Raw genomic sequence first — 22,053 nt, forward strand, 5'->3', positions numbered from 1 at the left:
GTCTCTCTCTTTTTAAAAGTCAATTAAAATGGGAGGGGGGGAATGACCCCAGAGACCCTAACATTGCTGTTAGCAATTTCCCTTTTTCTTGGTTCTGCAAGGTGAATTAGGACAGTTTATTTATTTATTTATTTATTTATTTATTTATTTATTTATTTGTTTATTTATTTATTTATTTATTTATTCATTTGTCCAATACACAGATACATAGGAAGAAAAATAGACATGTAGTAATATATATAACGGTAAAGTGAACTTATAGGAGAGGATATATGAAAGAAAGAAAATACAGTGTTCCCTCGATTTTCGCGGGTTCGAACTTCGCGAAAAGTCTATACCACGGTTTTTCAAAAATATTAATTAAAAAATACTTCGCAGGTTTTTCCCCTATACCACGGTTTTTCCCACCCAATGACGTCATATGTCATTGCCAAACTTTCATCTGCCTTTAATCAATATTTTTTTTAATAAACTTTAATAAATAAACATGGTGAGTAATAATCTGAATGGTTGCTAAGGGAATGGGAAATTGCAATTTAGGGGTTTAAAGTGTTAAGGGAAGGCTTGTGATACTGTTTGTAGCCAAAAATAGTGTATTTACTTCCGCATTTCTACTTCGCGGAAATTCAACTTTCGCGGGCGGTCTCGGAACGCATCCCCCACAAAAAGCGAGGGAACACTGTATATATGATAAGTGAGAGAAAGGAAAGACAATTGGACAGGGGACGAAAGGCACACCAGTGCACTTATGTACGCCCCTTGAAGATATTTGGACTTCAACTCCCAGAATTCCCCAGCCAGGAATGCTGGGAGTTGAAGTCCAAATATCTTCAAGTTGCCAAGGTTGGGAAACACTGAATTAGGAGATGAGCTTTCCTTCGGGTTTTTTTTAAAAATTTGTTTGTTTTGCAATATCAATTTCTTTTCCTGTTATGCTCTGAATTCAGCCTTTTGTCTCTTTCCCATCGGGAGTGATGGAATTCTGTCCCTTGACTATTTACTGGGACACCAAATACCATGTTCCTTGTAACAGAGACACAGAAACTTAAAGGGGAAAGTTTTGGCTGTCTTGAGCATGGCTGGACGTATCCGGAGGAAGTATTGCTTTTGCCAAAAAAATGACAGTGTTGTTAGGAATGTTTCAGCTTCAGAGTTAAACCAGTTTTGTTTTGGTAGCCAGTTTTGGCTATTTTAGTTCCCTGCTGAGTTCTGGGGCTGTGTTTACCCAATGCAAAATAATACGTGGTTTGCTGAATTAACTCCATCCACACAAATTCTTTAAAAATACCTGAACCATCCATCAAACCTACTGGATCTGGATTTGCACAACATATCAATCCTTTAACCTAGTGCATTTTAGGCTGTGTGTTGTGCAAAAGCCAGCTCTGTTGTTGTAGTCATGGTTTGAATGAGCTCAAGGTTTTGGGAACTGTCCCGTGGGCCATAATTAAAGTCCCTTTGAGCCTCTTGCAAGGAGGGAAAATTTCTTTCTTTCTTTCTTTCTTTCTTTCTTTCTTTCTTTCTTTCTTTCTTTCTTTCTTTACTTACTTACTTACTTACTTACTTACTTACTTACTTACTTACTTACTTACTTACTTACTTACTTACTTACTTATTAGATTTGTATGCCGCCCCTCTCCACAGACTCGGGGCAGCTAACAACAGTAAAACAACAACGTAAACAAATCTAATATTAAAAAATATAAAAACCCCACTTTAAGAGATCAGTCATACATATAGTCATACCATATATAAATCTTATAAGCCTAGGGGAAGGGAATATTTCAAGTCCCCCATGCCTGACGACAGAGGTGGGTTTTTAAGACCTTAGGAAAGGCAAAGAGGGTGGGGGCAACTGATATCTGGGGGGAGTTGGTTCCATAGGGTCGGGGCCGCCACAGAGAAGGCTCTTCCCTTGGGTCTCACCAGATGACATTGTTTAATCGACGGGACCCGGAGAAGGCCAACTCTGTGGGACCTAACTGGTCGCTGGGATTCGTGCGGCAGAATGGCACTTACTAGATTCACATGTTGTCCTAAACACCCTGATTCCATTTGTTTAGTCTGGATCTGGTGCATGGTCTAAATTAGGCTTCTGTCTCTAATGAATCATGCCCTAGTATGGCATATGGACATGCCATTACAGTGGTACCTCTACTTAAGAGCCTAATTCGTTCCGTCACCAGGTTCTTAAGTAGAAAAGTTTGTAAGAAGAAGGAATTTTTCCCATAGGAATCAATGTAAAAGTAAATAATGCGTGCAAACCCATTCGGAAAGAAATAAAAGTTCAGAATTTGGGTTGGGAGGAGGAAGAGGAAGAAGAGGAGGAGGACAGTCACTGCTGAAGGAAGAAGGTGAGGGGAGGGGAATAAAAAAAATCCAAAACTTTAAGGCTTAAAAATAATTCAAAAGAAAAGGATTTAGGGGTAGTGATTTCTGACAGTCTCAAAATGGGTGAACAGTGCAGTCAGGCGGTAGGGAAAGCAAGTAGGATGCTTGGCTGCATAGCTAGAGGAATAACAAGCAGGAAGAGGAAGATTATGATCCCGCTATATAGAATGCTGGTGAGACCACATTTGGAATACTATGTTCAGTTCTGGAGACCTCACCTACAAAAAGATATTGACAAAATTGAAGGGGTCCAAAGACGGGCTACAAGAATGGTGGAAGGTCTTAAGCATAAAACGTATCAGGAAAGACTTAATGAGCTCAATCTGTATAGTCTGGAGGACAGAAGGAAAAGGGGGGACATGATCGATACATTTAAATATATTAAAGGGTTAAATAAGGTCCAGGAGGGAAGTGTTTTTAATAGGAAAGTGAACACAAGAACAAGGGGGCACAATCTGAAGTTAGTTGGGGGAAAGATCCAAAGCAACATGAGAAAATATTATTTTATTGAAAGAGTAGTAGATCCTTGGAATAAACTTCCCGCAGACGTGGTAGATAAATCCACAGTAACTGAATTTAAACATGCCTGGGATAAACATATATCCATCCTAATATAAAATACAGAAAATAGTATAAGGGAAGACTAGATGGACCATGAGGTCTTTTTCTGCCGTCAGACTTCTATGTTTCTATGTTTCTATGTTTCTAAAAAAAAAAGAGGGACTCTGAGACAGCGCCTAGAGAAAGGAAAATGCTCTGTTCGCTCTGGGTTTCTGTGAGCGTCTGATCAGTATCCTATCCTTTGTTCAACTAAAAGTGACTTCATTGAGATAGAAACCACCTTTCTAAAACCTTGGATGATGGCTCATTTCCCTCCCTTGTCTTTTTCAGAATCGCCACCCCCTCCTTATTCCCGGCTGTCTCCAAAGGATGAGCAAAAGCCATTGAGTAAGTATGTTCTCCACCCCTCCTGCAGTTTTCTAAGCATTAGCAAGAGAGGCCCACTTGGGATGTTCACAACTGGAGGCCTATATTTCGTGGGCAACTTTTGTCTCTTTTCCAAATGGAAGATGGCCACCTTTGGCTTCTCTCTCTGTGTGTAATACAAAGTGATAGCAATAGCACTTAGGTTTATATACCGCTTCACAGTGCTTTACAGCCCTCTCTAAGCGGTTTACGGACTCAGCCTCTTGCCCCCAACAATCTGGGTCCTCATTTGACCCACCCCAGAAGGATGGAAGGCTGAGTCAACTTTGAGCCTGCTGTGATTCGAACTGCCAAATTGCTGGCAGCTGGCAGTCAGCAGAAGTAGCCTGCAGTACTGCAATCTAACCACTGGCCCACCGTGGCTCATAATGTAGACCTAAAACATAGAATAATAGAGTTGGAAGGGATCTTGAAGGTCTTCTAGTCCAACCCCCTATGCCATTATGGATAAATGATTGTCCAATCTCTTTTTGAAAGCCTTCAGTGATGGAGCACCCACAACTTCTGGAGGCAAGCTGTTCCACTGGTTAATTGTCCTCACTGTTATGAAGTGTCTCCTTAATTCCAGGTTGCTTCCCTCTTTGATTAGTTACCATCCATTGTTTCTTTTCCTGCCCTCCACGCTTGAATACTTTGATTCCCCTCAACCCCCGAATCTTGAATGGCTTGTACTGTGAAGTCCATATCAATAGCAATAGCAAAAAGACTTATAGACCGCTTCATAGTGCTTTTACAGCCCTCTCTAAGCCGTTTGCAGAGTCGGCCTCTTGCCCCCAACAATCTGGGTCCCCATTTTATCCATCTCGGAAGGATGGAAGGCTGAGTCAAACTGGAGCTGGTGAGAACTGAACTGCTGAACTGCGGCCAGCAGTCAGCCGAAGTAGCCTACAGTGCTACATTCTAACCACTGCACCAGCTCGGCTCAGCGAGTGTTTTTGTAGATTTGTTTTTTAAAAAATATGTTTACTGAATATATACATTAAAACAGGATACAAAAAAGCAAAAAGGGTATATATAATGTACATTCTAACAATCATAATCAACTTATCTAAAGAGGATGGGGGGAAGAAGGCCAGGAAGAAGGAAGAAAAGGGGAGAGAGGGATGGGAGAGAAGGAGAAGAGATAAAAGAAAAGAAGAAGAAATAGAAAAACAGAAAGGAAAGGAGAAGTAAGAAGAAGAAAAGAGGGGCCAGCATTAGAGCTGGGGCTTTAATGCTTTACAGCCTGTAGTACAAACATGTGGGTGGTGTAGATTTCCCTAGGGTTTTAACCGTGCATTTTAGCGTAGTTGTTAGTTCCAATAACTATCAGTAGTTTAAGGGTTTATTCACTCAGTTTATTTAGGGTTCAGAGTTTGTATCCATCTGTATTTGCTGTCAATCGTATCAGTTAGATATTAGTGTGGTTGTAGATTATGCAAAGGGTAGCAAAGTATCCAGGATGAGACTCTCATGTTACCCATTGCAAAGTCAGTGAGAAGACTCTGCTCAAGGTCTGGTCCTCACAACAATCATGGCACAGACTGAATTATCAAAACCAGCATAGCAAAAGTGGTTTCAAGAAGCAACAAGGCCTCTTCAGTTTATTGGAGGTTTTGTTTCAGTATTCGAATAGGTTCAGACAAGTCCTTGACCTACAACTATTCGTTTAGTGACCATTCAAAATTACAACGGCATTGGAAAAAATGACTTACAGCCATTTTTCACACTAGGACTGTTGCAGCAATAATCAGAATTCGGATGATTGGCAGCTGGGGTGTATTTATGACAGTTTGCAGTGTCCCGGGGTCACGTGATCTCCTTTTGTGACCTTCTGACAAGCAAAGTCAATGAGAACTTGCCAAACTAGAGATATCAAAAGCAGGAAGAGGGTGATTGTGATCCCGCTGTATAGAGCGCTGGTGAGACCACATTTGGAATATTGTGTCCAGTTCTCAAGACCTCACCTACAAAAAGATACTGAAAATATTGAACGGGCCCAAAGACGGGCTACAAAAATGGTGGAAGGTCTTAAGCATAAAACTTATCGGGAAAGACTTCACAAACTCAATCTGTATAGTCTGGAGGACAGAAGGGAAAGGGGGGACATGATCGAAACAATTAAATATGTTAAAGGATTCAATGAGGTTCAGGGGGAAGTGTTTTTAATAGGAAAGTGAACACAAGAACAAGGGGGCACAATCTGAGGTTAGTTGGGGGAAAGATCAGAAGCAATGTGAGAAAATATTTGACTGAAAGAGTCGTAGATGCTTGGAACAAACTTCCAGCAGACGTGGTAGATAAATCCACAGGAACTGAGTTTAAGCATGCCTGGGATAAACATATATCCATCCTAAGATAAAATGTAGGAAATAGTATAAGGGCAGCCTAGATGGACCAGGAGGTGTTTTTCATCTTCTATGTTTCTATGTTTCTAACCATGGTTTAGCCACCTGGTTTACCGAATGAACTGCCATTGGTTGAATTCACACAGCACACAAAATTAAGTGTGGGCGTGTGCTTTTCTGAAGCAAGGGCCTTTAAATAGCCTCTTTGAAAACTAATGGCTGGGACCAGAAGAGTGAGTTTTACAGTAAACTGCAATGACATTGGAATTTCAACGGGCACTTAGTGCCCGATGAAAGGATATAAGTTGTAGAATATTGATATTGTCATGAACATTTCATTATTTCTCATCATGGCAATCGTGATGGTGCAATTAAACTTCATCTGGTTTTTATGTGGATCCCCGTAGAGGCCAGACAAAATGTTCAGTTGCCCTCTTATGAATGCTACCTTGATTTTTTTTAAAAAATTTGACCATCCCAATGGAAATTTCTATACTTTTGCGGTTCTACTTAGGCTTTGTGATGCACTAGAGGAGAAAAGACGAATCCCAAGTCTTGGTGATGGTGAATCGGTTGGGGGGCGGTAAAAATGCAAGAAGTGCCTTGGAGAAATGGCAGCAACCTTGTTTTAAATGCTTGGGAGGTATTCCAACCCCCCCCCCCCCAAACTCTCCTGCTTTGTTTTCTTAAGCATCAAAGAAAACATAGTCAAAGTAACAAGGGATAAAAATGTGACCTACTTAAAAACTGAGATGTGCCAAAGATAGTGTTGTGGTTAGCTCTGGCCCAGCTCCTGCCCCAAGGACTGTGGATGTGGGGGAGACATCCACATGCTGCTGGCCTGTTTTGCTCCCGGTGGGATCAGATGATGAAGGCTCCTCTGACCAAGAAGACATGAGTGACAGAGAGGAGGAGAGTGTGGCAGACAGCTCAGAAGGAGATCAATTATCTAGCTCCTCCTTGGATTCGGAACAAGAGTTAATGATACAGCCACGCATGCGGAGAGCGATGCATAGGCAGCAACAACTGAGAGATTATTATCAAAGAAAATGAGGCCACCTGTGGTTGGGTGAGGCTGTGGTAGTTAGTGTTGCTGCTATAAAGAGCAGCCTGTGGGTTTGGCCATTGTGGAGGATTATCTGATCATTGTGTTTCGTGCCTGCTTTGCTGACTTTGACCTTTGTGTGCTGATTTTTCCCCGCTTTGAAACTAAACCAAAGCAAAGTGTGTTTCACTTTGTGAAAGAAGAAGGACTGTGAATTGCCTCACAGCTGCAATCTAAGTATCACAGAACTGATAAGGGACTTGTACAAATTACCAGTTTGTTTGGAGATGAGTGCTCTTTGCTATACAAAAAGAGGGCTTAGTTTAAGTGAATTTTCATTATAAAGAACATTGTTTTGAATTTTCAAACGTGTGTGTGTCTGAAATTTGTATCTGTGAATTTTCGGGAGGATTCTACCAGAGAGCTCGACAGAACAAATAGCAGCCTTCCAAAATATATATCAAAAAGAAGAACTAGGGATGAAACTATGGCAGTGTTCCAATATTTGAGGGGATGCCCAAAAAAAAGAGGAAGGTGAAAGTTACATTAGGATTCCCAGTTCCCATGCGCCAGGAAGAGACTTCTGACCAGTGTGAAATAGAAGAGTTACGATCACAATTGAGTCCCAATATTCCTGTGGCTAAGCAAGGCAGGTGTTTAGTGGGTTGCGTCTTTTTTGCCATAGTTGTTGAGCAAATCGTAGCAGTTGTTAAGTGAAAATCATGTGGCCGTTAAGCGAATCTGGCCTCCCCCACTGTCTTTATATTATTGTACTATTTTATTGTTGCAAGCCGCCCTGAGTCCCATGGGATTGGGCCACATATAAATAAAATACATTAAATTAAACTGAACTTAGTTATTAGAAGCTGAATGGGAAAGGTACAAACGGTGACCCAATGACCTCTGGACAGGCCAGTTGCCCGGGCCTTGATTTTTGATCAGTTTTGATGCAGCACCAGTCATAGGTCCGTACAATTTTGAAGATAACTTTTCATTTGCAAAATAAGAAATTAGCTACAGATAATCCTCGACTTACTACAGTTTGTTTTAGTGGCCATACTTATAATGGCACTGGAAAAAAATGACTTAAGGCCAGTTTGTGTGTTTACAACTGTTGCCCCATGGTCACGTGATCAAAATCCAGACACTTGGCAACTGACATAGGCTTATGACTGTTGCAGTGTCCCAGAGTCACATGATTCCCTTTTGTGATCTTCTGACAAGCAAAATCAATGGGGAAGCCAGATTCACTTTAGCAATTGTGTTACTAACGTAACAGCTGAAGGGATTCACTTAACAACTCTGGCAAGAAAAGTCATAAAATGGGGCAAACCTCACTTAACAATTGTCTTGTTTAGCATCATAAATTTCGAGGTCAATTATGGTCCTAAGTTGAGTATCGTGTCCACCCTGGATAATAATGGTTTATTTGGTAGACAGGAAACTCTGAATTCGTGTATTGGAACTTTGCTTTTTCAGCAAACTGTGTTGAAAAAAACCGGGGGGGAACGAACAAAATAATTAATTGAATTTGGACCCGGCTTTTGGAGCATATTTTTAAATAAAGTGGCACAAGTGAAGGAGAGAGAGGGAGAGACTCAACAAAAGACTTTTAACTTGTTAAAACAAAGTTTTCTTGGTCTCTACAGGGGAGGAAGGAAGGAAGGAAGGAAACAAGAATAAACAGCTTCAAGAATTTTAATAGTGATAATTAAGTATAGTAACAATGAGTTGTTTGGAGGCTTAGTGTAACTTTAGCCATGGCGCTCCAAGTTCCTACTTGTTCAAACCACTCAACCTTGGTTATTTTTGGAGTGTTTGTGCATTTGGAAAAGAGAACCACTGCTCTTCATTCGTATCTGCCATTGGTGTGCCGTGGTTAGGTGAAAAGCTTTGGTGAACTGCAGCTGCATATCCTAGCAAACAAGACAGACTGAACTTATCTTCTAGGGCAGTGATGGTGAACCTTTTTTCCCTTGGGTGCCAAAAGCACATGCCAACACCGACAATACAGTGCTCCCCTACTCCCAACCCCGTGCATGAATTCATGACCTCAGGGACCGCCTTCTGCTGCACGAATCCCAGCGACCAGTTAGGTCCCACAGAGTGGGTCTCCTCCGGGTCCCGTCAACTAAACAATGCTGCTTGGCGGGACCCAGGGGAAGAGCCTTCTCTGTGGTGGCCCCGGCCCTCTGGAACCAACTCCCCCCAGAAATTAGAATTGCCCCCACCCTCCTTGCCTTTCGTAAGCTACTTAAAACCCACCTCTGTCGTCAGGCATGGGGGAATTGAGATACGCTTTCCCCCTAGGCCTTTACAATTTTATGCATGGTATGTCTGTATGTATGTTTGGTTTTTATATTAATGGGTTTTTAATCATTTTTAGTATTGGATTATTATTGTACACTGTCTTATTATTGCTGTTAGCCACCCCGAGTCTCCGGAGAGGAACAGCATATAAATCCAATAAATAATAATAATAATAATAATAATAATAATAATAATAATAATAATAATAATAATAATATAATGACCACCACCACCACCGCATTCTCCCATTTCCCGACTTCCGGTGGGCCTGGTAGGCCTGATTTCTGTCCTCCCCGGGCTCCAGGCCAAAAACAGCTTCCCATGCTGCCTGGAAGCCCTCTGAAGGCCAGAAACAGCACATTTTCTGACTTCCAGTGGGCCTGGTAGGCCTGTTTTTCGCCATCCACAGGCTCCAGGCCAAAAACAGCTTCCTATGCTGCCTGGGAGCCCTCTGAAGACCAGAAACCGCACATTTCCTGACTTCCGGTGGGCCTGGTAGGCCTGTTTTCTGCCCTCCCCAGGCTGCAGGCCAAAAACAGCTTCCCATGCTGCCTGGAAGCCCTCTGAAGACCAGAAACAGCACATTTCCTGACTTCCGGTAGGCCTGGTAGGCCTGTTTTTCACCATCCACAGGCTCCAGGCCAAAAACAGCTTCCTATGCTGCCTGGAAGCCCTTTGAAGGCCAGAAACAGCACATTTCCCAACTTCCGGTGGGCCTGGTAGGCCTGTTTTTCACCATCCACAAGCTCCAGAAGCTTTCCTGGAGTCTAGGGAGGGTAAAAACAGCCTCCCTCGCCCTCCCGGAGACCGAAAATGCCCTCCCAAAGCCTCCATGTGAGCCGAAAATCAGCTGGCCTCTTCACACATGTGCGCTGGAGCTGAGCTAGGGCAACGGCTCGTGTGCCGGCAGATATGGCTCCGCATGGCACCTGTGACACATGTGTGCCATAGGTTCACCATCATAGTTCTAGGGCAGTGATAATCCTGTTACTACCTTAACCGTTGCAATGATTCAGGCCAAAGCCCATCGAGTCTAGCATTCTGTGTTCCACAGTGGCCCACCAATTGTCCATTGGGATCTTGAGCAGAAAGAGACGGCAACCCCCCCCTTTCCCTTGACCCCCAGCAAATGGGTCCCAAGGGAATCCTTCCTGCCTCAACCAACATAGAGGCGACACAGGGAAATCCATTTCAATAACCACCGATACACTTGGCATCCATGAATCTGTCTAATCCTGTCTTGAAGCTATCCAGGCTGACAGCTGTCATGACCTCTTCTGAAAGGGAATTCCATGAACCAAGGTCCCTCTGGGTGAAGAAATACTGTAGCAAAGGTCATAAAACAGGGCAAAAGTCACTTAACAACTGTATTGTTTGCAATGGAAATTTTGGGCTCAATTGCAGTCATAATTCCATCTGTACACTTTCCCCCCTCTTATTGATGCCTTAAGGGCTAGCCAGAGTTATTATTTTGTGCTTACTAGGAAAGAAGCAATTCTTCCTTTGGGAAAAGTCTGGAGACTTTTCTGGTAGGTAGATCTTTTAATGTGCAGGATTCAATGTCGATTTTGGCAAGACTTTCCGAAGAAAAATACCTTGTGCACTAAATACCTATGGAGATTCTCAGCTAATCCAGTTTATGGTTGTCCCAAAGGTTCTTTTTCAAAAGGCAACTGGACTGTCTTTGTTTCTGCTTGAAGATATTTTGCTTTTCATCTAGAAAGCTTCTTCAGTTCTCCAGAAGGGCTGGAAAAGGCTTTCTTAAAAGGCTCCTGCAAAGATAAGGATTGGTTGCTACTATTACGTGTCATTTCTCCCCCCCCCCCCCCAACTTCCTTGCTCTTTCCTTTAAAAAGAAAGTAGTATTTTGTTATTGGGGATGAGAACACGTTTTATAGAACATATTGGGGTTGCATGCAAAGGAGATGAACTCACTTAAGAATATTTTATACCAGTATTTCACCTTTGTTTTAATGCAAACCTTTGCATGAGTCATATTTTCATGTTCCATTATTTAATCTTAGACTATCATACTGCATTTTAACTCACCTCATTTAAGAATACACATTGGTTGGACTAGATGACCCTTGCAACTCTGTTTATCTACCGTATCTATCTAATCTATTCTCCAAAGAACTAGAAGGCAAGGAAAGGAACAATAGTTGGAAAATAATCAAGGAGAGAAGCAATCTGGATTTAAGGAGAAACTTCCCAATAGTGAGGATAATTAACCAGTGGAACAGCTTGCCACCAGAAGTTGTAGGTGCTCCATTGCTGGAGACTTTCAATAAGTGAGCTGCTCCAAGTCCTCGGAGAGGGGCGGCATACAAATCTAATAAATTATTATTATTATGTCAGTACAACACAGCAAACGAGATCACTATGCTGGATTTCATATTTCATCACCAGTCTGGAACTTCCCAAGCACCTAGGACTGCGTGATGTAGCGGTGAATTATGTTTGCCGATTCCAGTAAAGCAGCCTTTTGCAATTGACAGATGGAGATTTTGTCAATTCCGATGATTTTCAAATGTCCGCTGAGATCCTTTGGTAAAGCGCCCAGTGTGCCAAGAACCACTGGGACCACTTTCACTGGCTTATGCCAGAGTCGTTGCAGCTCGATTTTTAGATCTTCGTATTTCACTAATTTCTCTAGCTGCTTCTCCTCAATTCTGCTGTCTCCTGGGATTGCGATGTCGATGATCCATACTTTCTTTTTTAAATTATTATTATTTTTCATTATTATTTTCATTATTATTTTCATTATTATTTTATTATTATTATTATTATTATTATTATAATATATAATAAGAATAAGAAGAATTATTATTATTATTAGAAGTGGGTTGGACTAGAAGACCTCCAAAACCCCCTCCCCAAGCTTGTTCTGTTCTATTCTATTCTACTCTACTCTACTCTACTCTACTCTACTCTACTCTTTTCTTCTCTCTGCTTCTATGTGGCTGCTTTATGGGGAAGGAGATAAGTCGCATGAGTGCTCCCTCCTACAGCTGTGTAAGCCCCTTTGGGGAATTGAATCAGAACCATTGCACAGCCTTTGTGAGCCTGGTAAAATTACTGGTCATCAAATAACACAAGCCTGTGTTTCCTCTGCTTCCTAGACCTTTCAAATTCCACATTGTCCTACACTGAAACGGAGGCCACAAATTCACCCAACATCATCGCCGGAGACTTTTCTGGTAGGTGGATCTTTTAACGTGTGGGATACAATGTTGGTTTTGGCAAGACTTTGCAAAGAAAAATTACCTTGTGTACTAAATGTCTATGGAGATTCTCAGCCATCTGGGTCATGGTTGTCCCAAGGGGGTTTTCTCAGAAGGCAACTGAACTGAAGAAGCTTTTTGGATGAGAAGCAAAATTTTTTCAAGCAAATAAAAAACCAATAGTTTAGTTGCCTTCTTAAAAAGCATCTTTGGGACTTTGTATATTAAAGCTGCAACAAAAGTGGTCTCAATATTAAATAACAGGAATCAAAACACCTTCACAAGAAAAAGCTACTTAATATACAGGTAAATCCTTGATCTACAGCAATTTGTGACTATTCAAAGTTACAACAACATTGAAAAAAGTGGCAGGTCTGTTTTTCCCAGTTGTGACTGGTAGGAAAGAAAAGAAACAGAAAGAAAAGACATAGATTCAATGTATTTGATGGTGGTGCTGAAAATCAGTAAGCAATCTTTTATCTTTCATTGCCAATGTTTGCTCCTCAAATACATTGCAGATGTATTTTGTGTAAATATTTCTATTTGTCTGAATAATTGTTTCTCCAAAAATTGCTTGAAAGTAAGCTTCACCTCTTTCTATCCTGAAGCTTGATGCTTGAGAAATTTCTCTGAAATATTAAAAATCTGTTTACTATTTTCAGGAAAAAACAATTCCCCAAAGCCCTCTCTGTATATCACACAAATTGCTAAAAAAATTTCCAACTGAATATCGTAGTTAGTTAATTTACTTCATTGATTTATAAGCCATATCAAAGTGCAGAATTCCAAATTATTATTAAAATCCAATGTAAAATGGAATTGGAATAAAATACATTGCTCAAAAAGATAAAAGGAACACTTAAACAACACAATGTAACTCCAAGTAAATCAAACTTCTGTGAAATCAAACTGTCCACTTAGGAAGCCTTCTGCCGCACGAATCCCAGCGACCGGTTAGGTCCCACAGAGTTGGCCTTCTCCAGGTCCCGTCGACTAAACAATGTCATTTGGCGGGACCCAGGAGAAGAGCCTTCTCTGTGGTGGCCCCGACCCTCTGGAACCAGCTCCCCCCAGATATCAGAGTTGCACCCACCCTCCTTGCCTTTCGCAAGCTCCTTAAAACCTACGTCTGGTCGTCAGGCATGGGGGCATTGAAATTTTTCCCTTCCCCCTAGGCTTATAGAATTTATACATGGTATGCTTGTTTGTATGATTGGTTTCTTAAATTGGGGTTTTTTAGATTATTTTTAATATTAGATTTGTTTACATTGTCTTCTTTATTGTTGTTAGCCGCCCCGAGTCTTCAGAGAGGGGCAGCATACAAATCTAATAAAAAATAAATAAATAAATAAATAAATAAATAAACACTGATTGACAATCAATTTCCCATGCTGTTGCACACATTCAACTTTGTACAGAACAAAGCATTCAATTAGAATATTTCATTCGTTCAGATCTAGGATGTGTTCTTTGAGTGTTCTCTTTGTTTTTTTGAGCAGTATACAATTTAAGATGAAATGGGAGTAAAATACAATAATTTAATATGTAGATAAATAATATAGTACGTTACTGTTTTGAAACACATGCCAATGCACGTGTGTGCGTGTAAAATCTATACGTACAGAAATATATGTTTCCTGTCCCATTTCACAAAGTATTTCTGCCCTGTTTAGCAACGAGTCCAGTAATGGCCTTCCTGTTTTGCAGGACTTTGTTCGCTCAGGAACTTTGATAACCTCGTTCTCACCCCTCTCTTGTTATTGTTTGTGAAACTGCTAGTGTAGGGAAGTAGGGAAAAATTAACATTACTGATTGTTGAACCTTTTTTTAAAAAAAGTTACTTTCCAGGTTTGTGCGTGGTTTAGATTTAGAGTTTTCACTAAGATGCACGTGGCTCCTTATACAGTGGTACCTCTACCTACGAATGCCTCTACTTACAAATTTTTCTAGATAAGAACTGGGTGTTCAAGATTTTTTTGCTTCTTCTCAAGAACCATTTTCCACTTACAAACATGAGCCTCTGAAACTGTAACCGGAAAAGGCAGGGAGAAGCCTTTGTGGGGCCTCTCTAGGAATCTCCTGGGAGGAAACAGGGCCGGAAAAAGCGGGGAGAAGCCTCTGTGGGGCCTCTCTAGGAATTTCCTAGGAGGAAACAGGGCCGGAAAAGGCAGAGAGAAGCCTCAATGGGGCCTCTCTAGGAATCTCCTGGGAGGAAACAGGGCCGGAAAAGGCAGAGAGAAGCCTCCATGGGGCCACTCTAGGAATCTCCTGGGAGGAAACAGGGCCGAAAAAGGCAGGAAGAAGCTTCTGTGGGGCCTCTCTAGGAATCTCCTGGGAGGAAACAGGGCTGGAAAAGGCAGAGAGAAGCCTCCATGGGGCCTCTCTAGGAATCTCCTGGGAGGAAACAGGGCCGGAAAAGGCAGAGAGAAGCCTCCATGGGACCTCTCTAGGAATCACCTGGGAGGAAACAGGCTTGGAAGAAGTGGGGAGAAGCCTCCCCGGGGCCTCTCTAGGAATCTCCTTGGAGGAAACAGGGACTCCACCCCCCTGTGGCAGAAAGCAGTCCTGTAAGTAATGTGGTCTGAATTGAAGTCCACAAGTCTTAAAATGACCCCCAGCTTAAGGGCACTTTGGTGCGTTGAACACAGATGGTCTAACAGCTTCTGACATTGGAAATGAACGTCAGAACGTGCAGGTGGTCCTTAACTTTAGGACCACAATTGAGCTGGAAATTTCTGTTGCTAAGTAACAGTGGCTAGATGAGCTTTGCTCTTTTTTACAACCTGCCTTGCCAGGGTCGTTAAGTGAAAGACTTCAGTTGTTCAGTTAATCTGGCTCCCCCATTCATGTTTATTATTTATTTACTGACTGACTGACTGACTGACTGACTGACTGACTGACTGACTGACTGACTGACTGACTGACTGACTGACTGACTTACTTACTTACTTACTACTTACTTACTTACTTATTTATTAGATTTGTATGCCGCCCCTCTCTGTAGACTCGGGGTGGCTCACAACAACAACATTGCTTGTCAGAAGGTCACAAAAGGGGATCATATCACACAAACACACACAAACACACAAACAAACATACCAGGACACTGGGAAGGCCATAAATCTGAATCAGTTGGCAAGTATTTTGATCCCATGATCACGGCAATGCTCCAAAAGTTGTAACTGAAAAATGGTCTTTAGTCCTCTTTTTTCATTGTAACTTCGAACAGTCATTAAACAAACTGTTATAAGTCAAGGACTACCTATATCCTTTTTTAATTTCCCAAACATAGGCATATGGTATTCCACTAAATTATACTTCATCAATTGTCAGAATTCCTTTTCTGTGTGTGAACTTTCCTTTATCCACCCTGGATCGTTTCCTACTTAATTGCAAGTGGCTCCTAAAAGCTGCTCGAGCAAAGGAACTCCTTACTCTAAAAGATGGTCGGAATTTAAGGTCCAAAAATGGAGCTGGGCCCATTTCCCACAGCCTCTCGCGCGCAGGAAACAGCAAAGGCTTGAGTGATGCTTGTACTTTCTTCTCTCAAGATGGATTGTGTGCCAGCTCGGAGAGGAAAGGTTGAGAAAGCTTCCAGAAATTTGATTCCAACGTGTAGGAATGTGAGATATTTTGTGGGCCTCAGGAAGGGACATGTGCTTGCGTGGTAGAACTCGGCCTGTCTTGGCTTCTGACTCAACTCTGAAGCTCAAATAAATACAGTTTCTGACCACTGACCTAGAGGGAGGGAAGGAGGGGAACACCGTGGGACCTCTACTTAACGCCTCTACTTAAGAACTTTTCTAGATAAGAACCGGGTGTTCAAGATTTTTTTGCCTTTACTTAAGAACCATTTTCTACTTAAAAAGCCGAGCCTGGAAAAAATTCCCAGGAAATTTGAGAGCGGCATGAAGGCCTGGACAGTTTCCTGCCATTCCCCCTTTAATCCCAGCCATCTCGGGCTTTTCTGGGCTGCCAGAGGAGCCTTTCGGTGGCGCTTAAGGAGGCTTTGGCAGTCCAGAGTGAATGAAGCATTTTCCTTTCTCTGGGCGCTTGGAGAGGGAATAAACCACTTCACTGTGGTGACTCCCTCGCACTGCGTCCAATACACCCGGTGCGAGGTTGCTTCCCAGAGCGTCTGGGCGTGGAAAGGCAAAAGGGTGCGCTCACCTCACCTTCTTCCTTCGGCAGCGACTGTCCTCCTCCTCTTCCTCCTCCTACCCAAATCCTGAGCTTTTCTTTCTTTCCTAATGGGTTTGCACGCATTATTTGCTTTTACATTGATTCCTATGGGAAAAATTGCTTCTACTTAAGAATGTTTCTACTTAAGAACCTAATCACGGAACGAATTAAGTTCTTAAGTAGAGCTACCACTGCATAAGGTGCTTTTACTATCAACTTTTCGGCTGTGAGTTCTGACCCACCTCCCAATTTTCTCTCTCTCTCTTTAAATGAGCTGTGGATGATTGGTCCAAATGCTCTTTACTTCCAGGGCAAAAGGTGATGGTTTCATGTGGCGTTTTACCTTTGCATAACCGTCAAAAGCACACACATACACAAAAAGTGGGCTTAAAACTTTCCTGCTAGAACAAAATAACGATCACTTGGTAACCAAAATGGTAGTGTAATTGGATATTCCCAACTCCTACTGTGGAATTTCAAGCGGCTCAGCTTTTCATAAGAGTCTAATGTGGGTTATTTATCTTTCCCCAGTGGGCAGGGTTACATCTATAGGATAAGAGCCGGGCTGCGGCTTAACCCTTCAGTGGCCAGACTAAAGCAACAGTTGGTATCCGAGATTGGTTGCCGAGATCAGCTTTCCCCGATCTGGGAGGCACCAGATGTGCTTTGGCTGAAGTTGCCTGAATTGGCAAGACGGATCGGACAGAGGCTGGCGCTCAATTGGTGGGACCATCACCCCGAGTTTCTTAGATAGGGCTGCCCTTTAAGTTGATTCCTAGCAAGGTCCATTGGATGAGTCCGATGAATAAGTGGGAGGAAATCAGCGATAGGATTGATGGGGAAAAAAATAGTAGAAAAAAAAGTGCAGACTTAGTAAATAGTTTGATGGAATTATTTGTTTAGCAGAGTGATGGCGTTCAAGAAAAAACTGTTCTTGTGTCTAGTTGTCTTGGTGTGCAGTGCTCTGTAGCGACGTTTTGAGGGTAGGAGTTGAAACAGTTTGTGTCCAGGATGCGAGGGGTCAGTAAATACTTTCCCCGTCCTCTTTTTGACTCGTGCAGTATACAGGTCCTCAAGGGAAGGCAGGTTGGCAGCCATTGTTTTTTCTGCAGTTCTGATTCTCCTCTGAAGTCTGTGTCAGTCTTGTTGGGTTGCAGAACCAAACCAGAGAGTTATAGAGGTGCAGATGTCAGACTCAATGATTCCTCTGTAGAACTGGATCAGTAGCTCCTTGGGTAGTTTGAGCTTCCTGAGTTGGGGCCAGAGGAACATTATTTGTTGTGCTTTTTTGATGACGTTTTTGAAGAGCTGGTGTCCTCCATGGAGATGTTGAGGGTTTTGCTTTCTTTTCTGGATGGGAGGGCTGCCTGGCCTTTTGCCCACCATCCCAATTGCTAGCTGGAGAATTCTGGTCATTGAAGTCCATGCATCTTAAAAATTGCCAAGATTGAGGTAACTATTTGAAGATCTCCAGCAAAAAGGAATGGAGGTCCTCAGGTTTGAGAATGGTATTAAACATTTAATTTGACCACCAGGAATCCAATAAAAATGCAAGTCAAAGAGAGGCAGGGCAGAAGACCTTGCCGGTGGGTTTGTGGTCTCCTCCCCTTGGCCTATCACTTTCTATAATATGGTGAGGAGAAAGCAGAAGGAATTCCACTTACCTTTCTCTTGTTGTCTTTCATGTGTTGACCCGTCTTTTGGAACTGTTGCATCTTGGACCCTGGAAACGTCCTTTCCTTTCCCCCTGCCGCCAAATAACACCCCACTTGAGAGAAGAGCTAAATAATGCAAATTTGAGAGCAAGTTGAAGATTCCCTTTTGTGGACCACATTTTGTCCTTGGCAGAATGTTTATGGGTTGCTTAGTTTGCACCAAGTGTCAATACAAAAATATACCCTTGGATTTCAATTTGACTTGACAGTCTATGAAGATTGTCCAATACTAACTGGCAGATTATTATTATTATTATTATTATTATTATTATTATTATTTATTAGATTTGTATGCCGCCCCTCTCCATAAACTCGGGGCGGCTTACAGCAATGATAAAAACAATATATAATGACAAATCTAATACTTAGAATCTAAAATAACAATAATACATTTAAAAAGTCTAACAAACAAGAAATCCCAATATATAAAAAAGATACATACAGTCATATCATACACAAAAAAACTACATAGGCAGGGGGAGATGTTTCAGTTCCTCCACGCTTGACGACAGAGGTGGGTTTTAAGGAGTTTACGAAAGGCAAGGAGGGTGGGGGCAGTTCTAATCTCTGGAGGGAGCTGATTCCAGAGGGTCAGAGCCGCCACAGAGAAGGCTCTTCCTCTGGGTCCCACCAAATGACATTGTTTAGTTGATGGGACCCAGAGGAGACCAACTCTGTGGGACCTAACCGGTCGCTGGGATTCATGCGGCAGAAGGCGGTCTCGTAGATACCCTGGTCCGGTGCCAAGAAGGGCTTTATAGGTGATGGCCAACACTTTGAATTGTGACCGGAAACTGATCGGCAACCAATGCAGACTGCGGAGTGTTGGTGTAATATGGGCATATTTGGGAAAGCCTATGATTGCTCTCGCAGCTGCATTCTATTGGACAAAGTCCAGCAATTCCTTGTTCTCTGCTTGTGGCCAATCCTGGTTTTTCAATTCAGACTATCTTGCACATTTATTATTATTATTATTATTATTATTATTATTATTATTATTATTATTATTATTATTTATTAGATTTGTATGCCACCCCTCTCCGAAGTAACATTTGCGGTTACCAGTAATCCTTACAACCGATCAATTAGGGACCGTTCAAAGTGACAACAGATCCTCTCCAAAGTAGTAGTAGTAATAACAATAACAACAACAACAACAGAGTTGGAAGGGACCTTGGAGGTCTTCTAATCCAACCCCCTACTTAGGCAGGAAACCCTACACCACTTTAGACAAATAGTTATCCAACAGCTTCTTTAAAACTTCAAGCGTTGAAGCATTCACAACTTCTGGAGGCAAGCTGTTCCACTGTTGTTCTAGCTGTCAGGAAATTTCTCCTTAGTTTTAACTTTTGCTTCTCTCCTTGCTTAGTTTCCACCCATTGTTTCTTGTTCTACCCTCAAGTGCTTTGGAGACTAACTTGACTCTCTCTTCTTTGTGGCAGCCCATGAGATATTGGAACGCTGCTATCATGTCTCCCCCAGTCCTTCTTTTCATTAAACTAGACATACCCAGTCCCTTCAACTGTTCTTCATGTGTTTTAGACCCCAATCCTGTAATCATCTTTGTTGCTCTTCTCTGCACTCTTTCTAGAGTCTCAACATCCTTTTTACATGATGGCGGCCAAAACTGAACGCAATATTTCAAGTGAGGCCTTACCAAAGCCTTTTAAAGTGGTATTAACACTTCACGTGTTCTTGATTCTATCCCTCTGTTAATGCAGCCTAGAACTGTGTTGGCTTTTTTGGCAGCTGCTGCAAAAGGGTGGCTCATATTTAAATGGTTGTCCACTAGGACTCCAAGATCCAAGTGCTCCAAGTACAGTGATACCTTGTCTTACAGATTAATTGGTTCCGGGATGAGGTTCTTAAGGTGAAAAGTTTGTAAGACAAAACAATGTTTCCCATAGGAATCAATGGAAAAGCGATTAATGCATACAAGCCCAAAATTCACCCCTTTTGCCAGCCTAAGCGCCCATTTTTGCACTGCTGGGGTTCCCCTGAGGTTCCCCTCCATAGGAAATCCCACCTCCAGACTTCTGTGCTTTTGCTATGCTGCAGGGGAATCCCAGCATCGCAAAAACAAACGCTTTGCTGGCAACGGAGTGGGGTTTCCCAGCGAAGGGAGCATCAGTGAAATTGCAGCATCGCTAAAACACCGAAGTCCTCGAAACCCCACCTCTGGATCTCTGTGTTTTTGTGATGCTACGATTTCCCTGAGGCTCCCCTCGCTGGGAAACCCCACCTTCGGACTTCCGTTGCCAGCGAAGCACCCATTTTTACGCTGCTGGGATTCTCCTGCAGTATTACAAAAACACGGAAGTCAGGAGGTGGGGTTTCCCATGGAGGGGTGCTTTGCTTGGCAACGGAATCCCAGCAGTGGCAGTGGGTTTGTAAGGTGAAAATAGTTTGTAAGAAGAGGCAAAAAAATCTTAAACCCCGGGTTTGTATCTTGAAAAGTTTGTATGACAAGGCGTTTGTAAGACGAGGTATCACTGTACTTGCAAACTGGTTCCAAAGTTGCAATGCGCCTACTCACAAGACTGCATTTTTGGGGCCTTGGCAGCTGCCCTGAATTCATGGTCATTTGCATCAACCACATGACTATGATTTACAATGTTTTTGCTGAAAACTGGCATTTACCTCCGGGGTTTGGCAAAAAGGCCTCCCTAGCAAGCAATGGGGCTTCGCTTAATGATTGCAACAGTCACTTTACAACTGTATCAAAACAAAGTCAGAAAATTGGGTTGGTCCCATGATGATCTGCTTTATGACTAACTTGTCCTAATGGGAAGTCTCCTTTATGGCCATATAATTTGATGGGCAGGATTGTTGGTGCCATAAATTAGCTGACCTTTTTAATTGACGCTTCTTGCAGTGTTCTTGAAAGGGTCTATAATTTGTGAATTTCCACTTACATTAAGTTTACTCAGTTTCATCGTGAAAACAGAAACAAAACCAGCAAGCTGCTTCAGGTGCAAGTTGGACAGAATCCTTCACCACGCAAGAGGCATTTTCAGCCAGAAAGCCTGTTTGTATGGGGATTGTGTCTCCAAATGTTTCTGGGATGCCAAATTAGGAAATGCCGCCTTCTGCCGCACGAATCCCAGCGACCAGTTAGGTCCCACAAAGTTGGCATTCTCCAGGTCCATCGACTAAACAATGTCGTTTGGCGGGACCCAGGGGAAGAGCCTTCTCTGTGGCGGCCCCGACCCTCTGGAACCAACTTCCTCCAGAGATCAGAATTGCCCCCACCCTCCTCACCTTTCGTAAGCTCCTTAAAACCCACCTTTGTCGTCAGGCATGGGGGAACTGAGATATTCCTTCCCCCCTAGGCCTATATAATTTATACATGGTATGTTTGCGTGTATGTTTGGTTTTTTAAATAAGGGTTTTAAAAATTATTTTAAATATTAGATTTGTTACATGCTGTTTCATTATTGTTGTTAGCCGCCCCGAGTCTACGAAGAGGGGCGGCATACAAATCTAATGAATGAATGAATGAATGAATGCAAAACTGGGCCGTCCTTGACTTACAACGTTCCAAAGTTACAAATGGCAGTGGGAATAAAAGGGGACGGATGACTGTTTTTCATACAACCATTTGTGTCTACATCAGGGGTGTCCAACCTTAGCAATTTGGCCTTCAGAAATCATGGACGTTCCCATCACTGGAGGCTTTGAAAAAGAGACTAGAACAGTGAGGGGGAACCTTTTTTTCCTTCGGGTGCCAAAAGAGCGTGCGCACGCATTGTCGCGCATACATGAGTGCCCACATCCATAATTCAATGCCTGGGAAGGGCAAAAACAGCTTCTCCTGCCTCCTGGAGGCCCTCTGGAGGCTGGAAACGGCCTGTTTCCCAACTTCTGGTGGA

At 42.5% G+C, this 22,053-nt stretch overlaps 1 protein-coding gene across 1 annotated transcript in view; it reads left to right on the plus strand.

Moving 5' to 3' along the window:
• The window catches only part of SMAD6 (SMAD family member 6), a 70,709-nt gene that overhangs the window by 12,511 nt on the left and 36,145 nt on the right, over positions 1-22,053 (plus strand). The window contains exons 2-3 of the mRNA XM_070762154.1: positions 3,283-3,339; positions 12,183-12,260. Coding sequence (XP_070618255.1) covers positions 3,283-3,339; positions 12,183-12,260 — 135 coding nt within the window. The remainder of the gene's footprint in view (positions 1-3,282; positions 3,340-12,182; positions 12,261-22,053) is intronic.

The sequence above is a fragment of the Erythrolamprus reginae genome, chromosome 10 (genome assembly GCF_031021105.1).
Source record: "Erythrolamprus reginae isolate rEryReg1 chromosome 10, rEryReg1.hap1, whole genome shotgun sequence".
Classification (NCBI taxonomy): domain Eukaryota; kingdom Metazoa; phylum Chordata; class Lepidosauria; order Squamata; family Dipsadidae; genus Erythrolamprus; species Erythrolamprus reginae.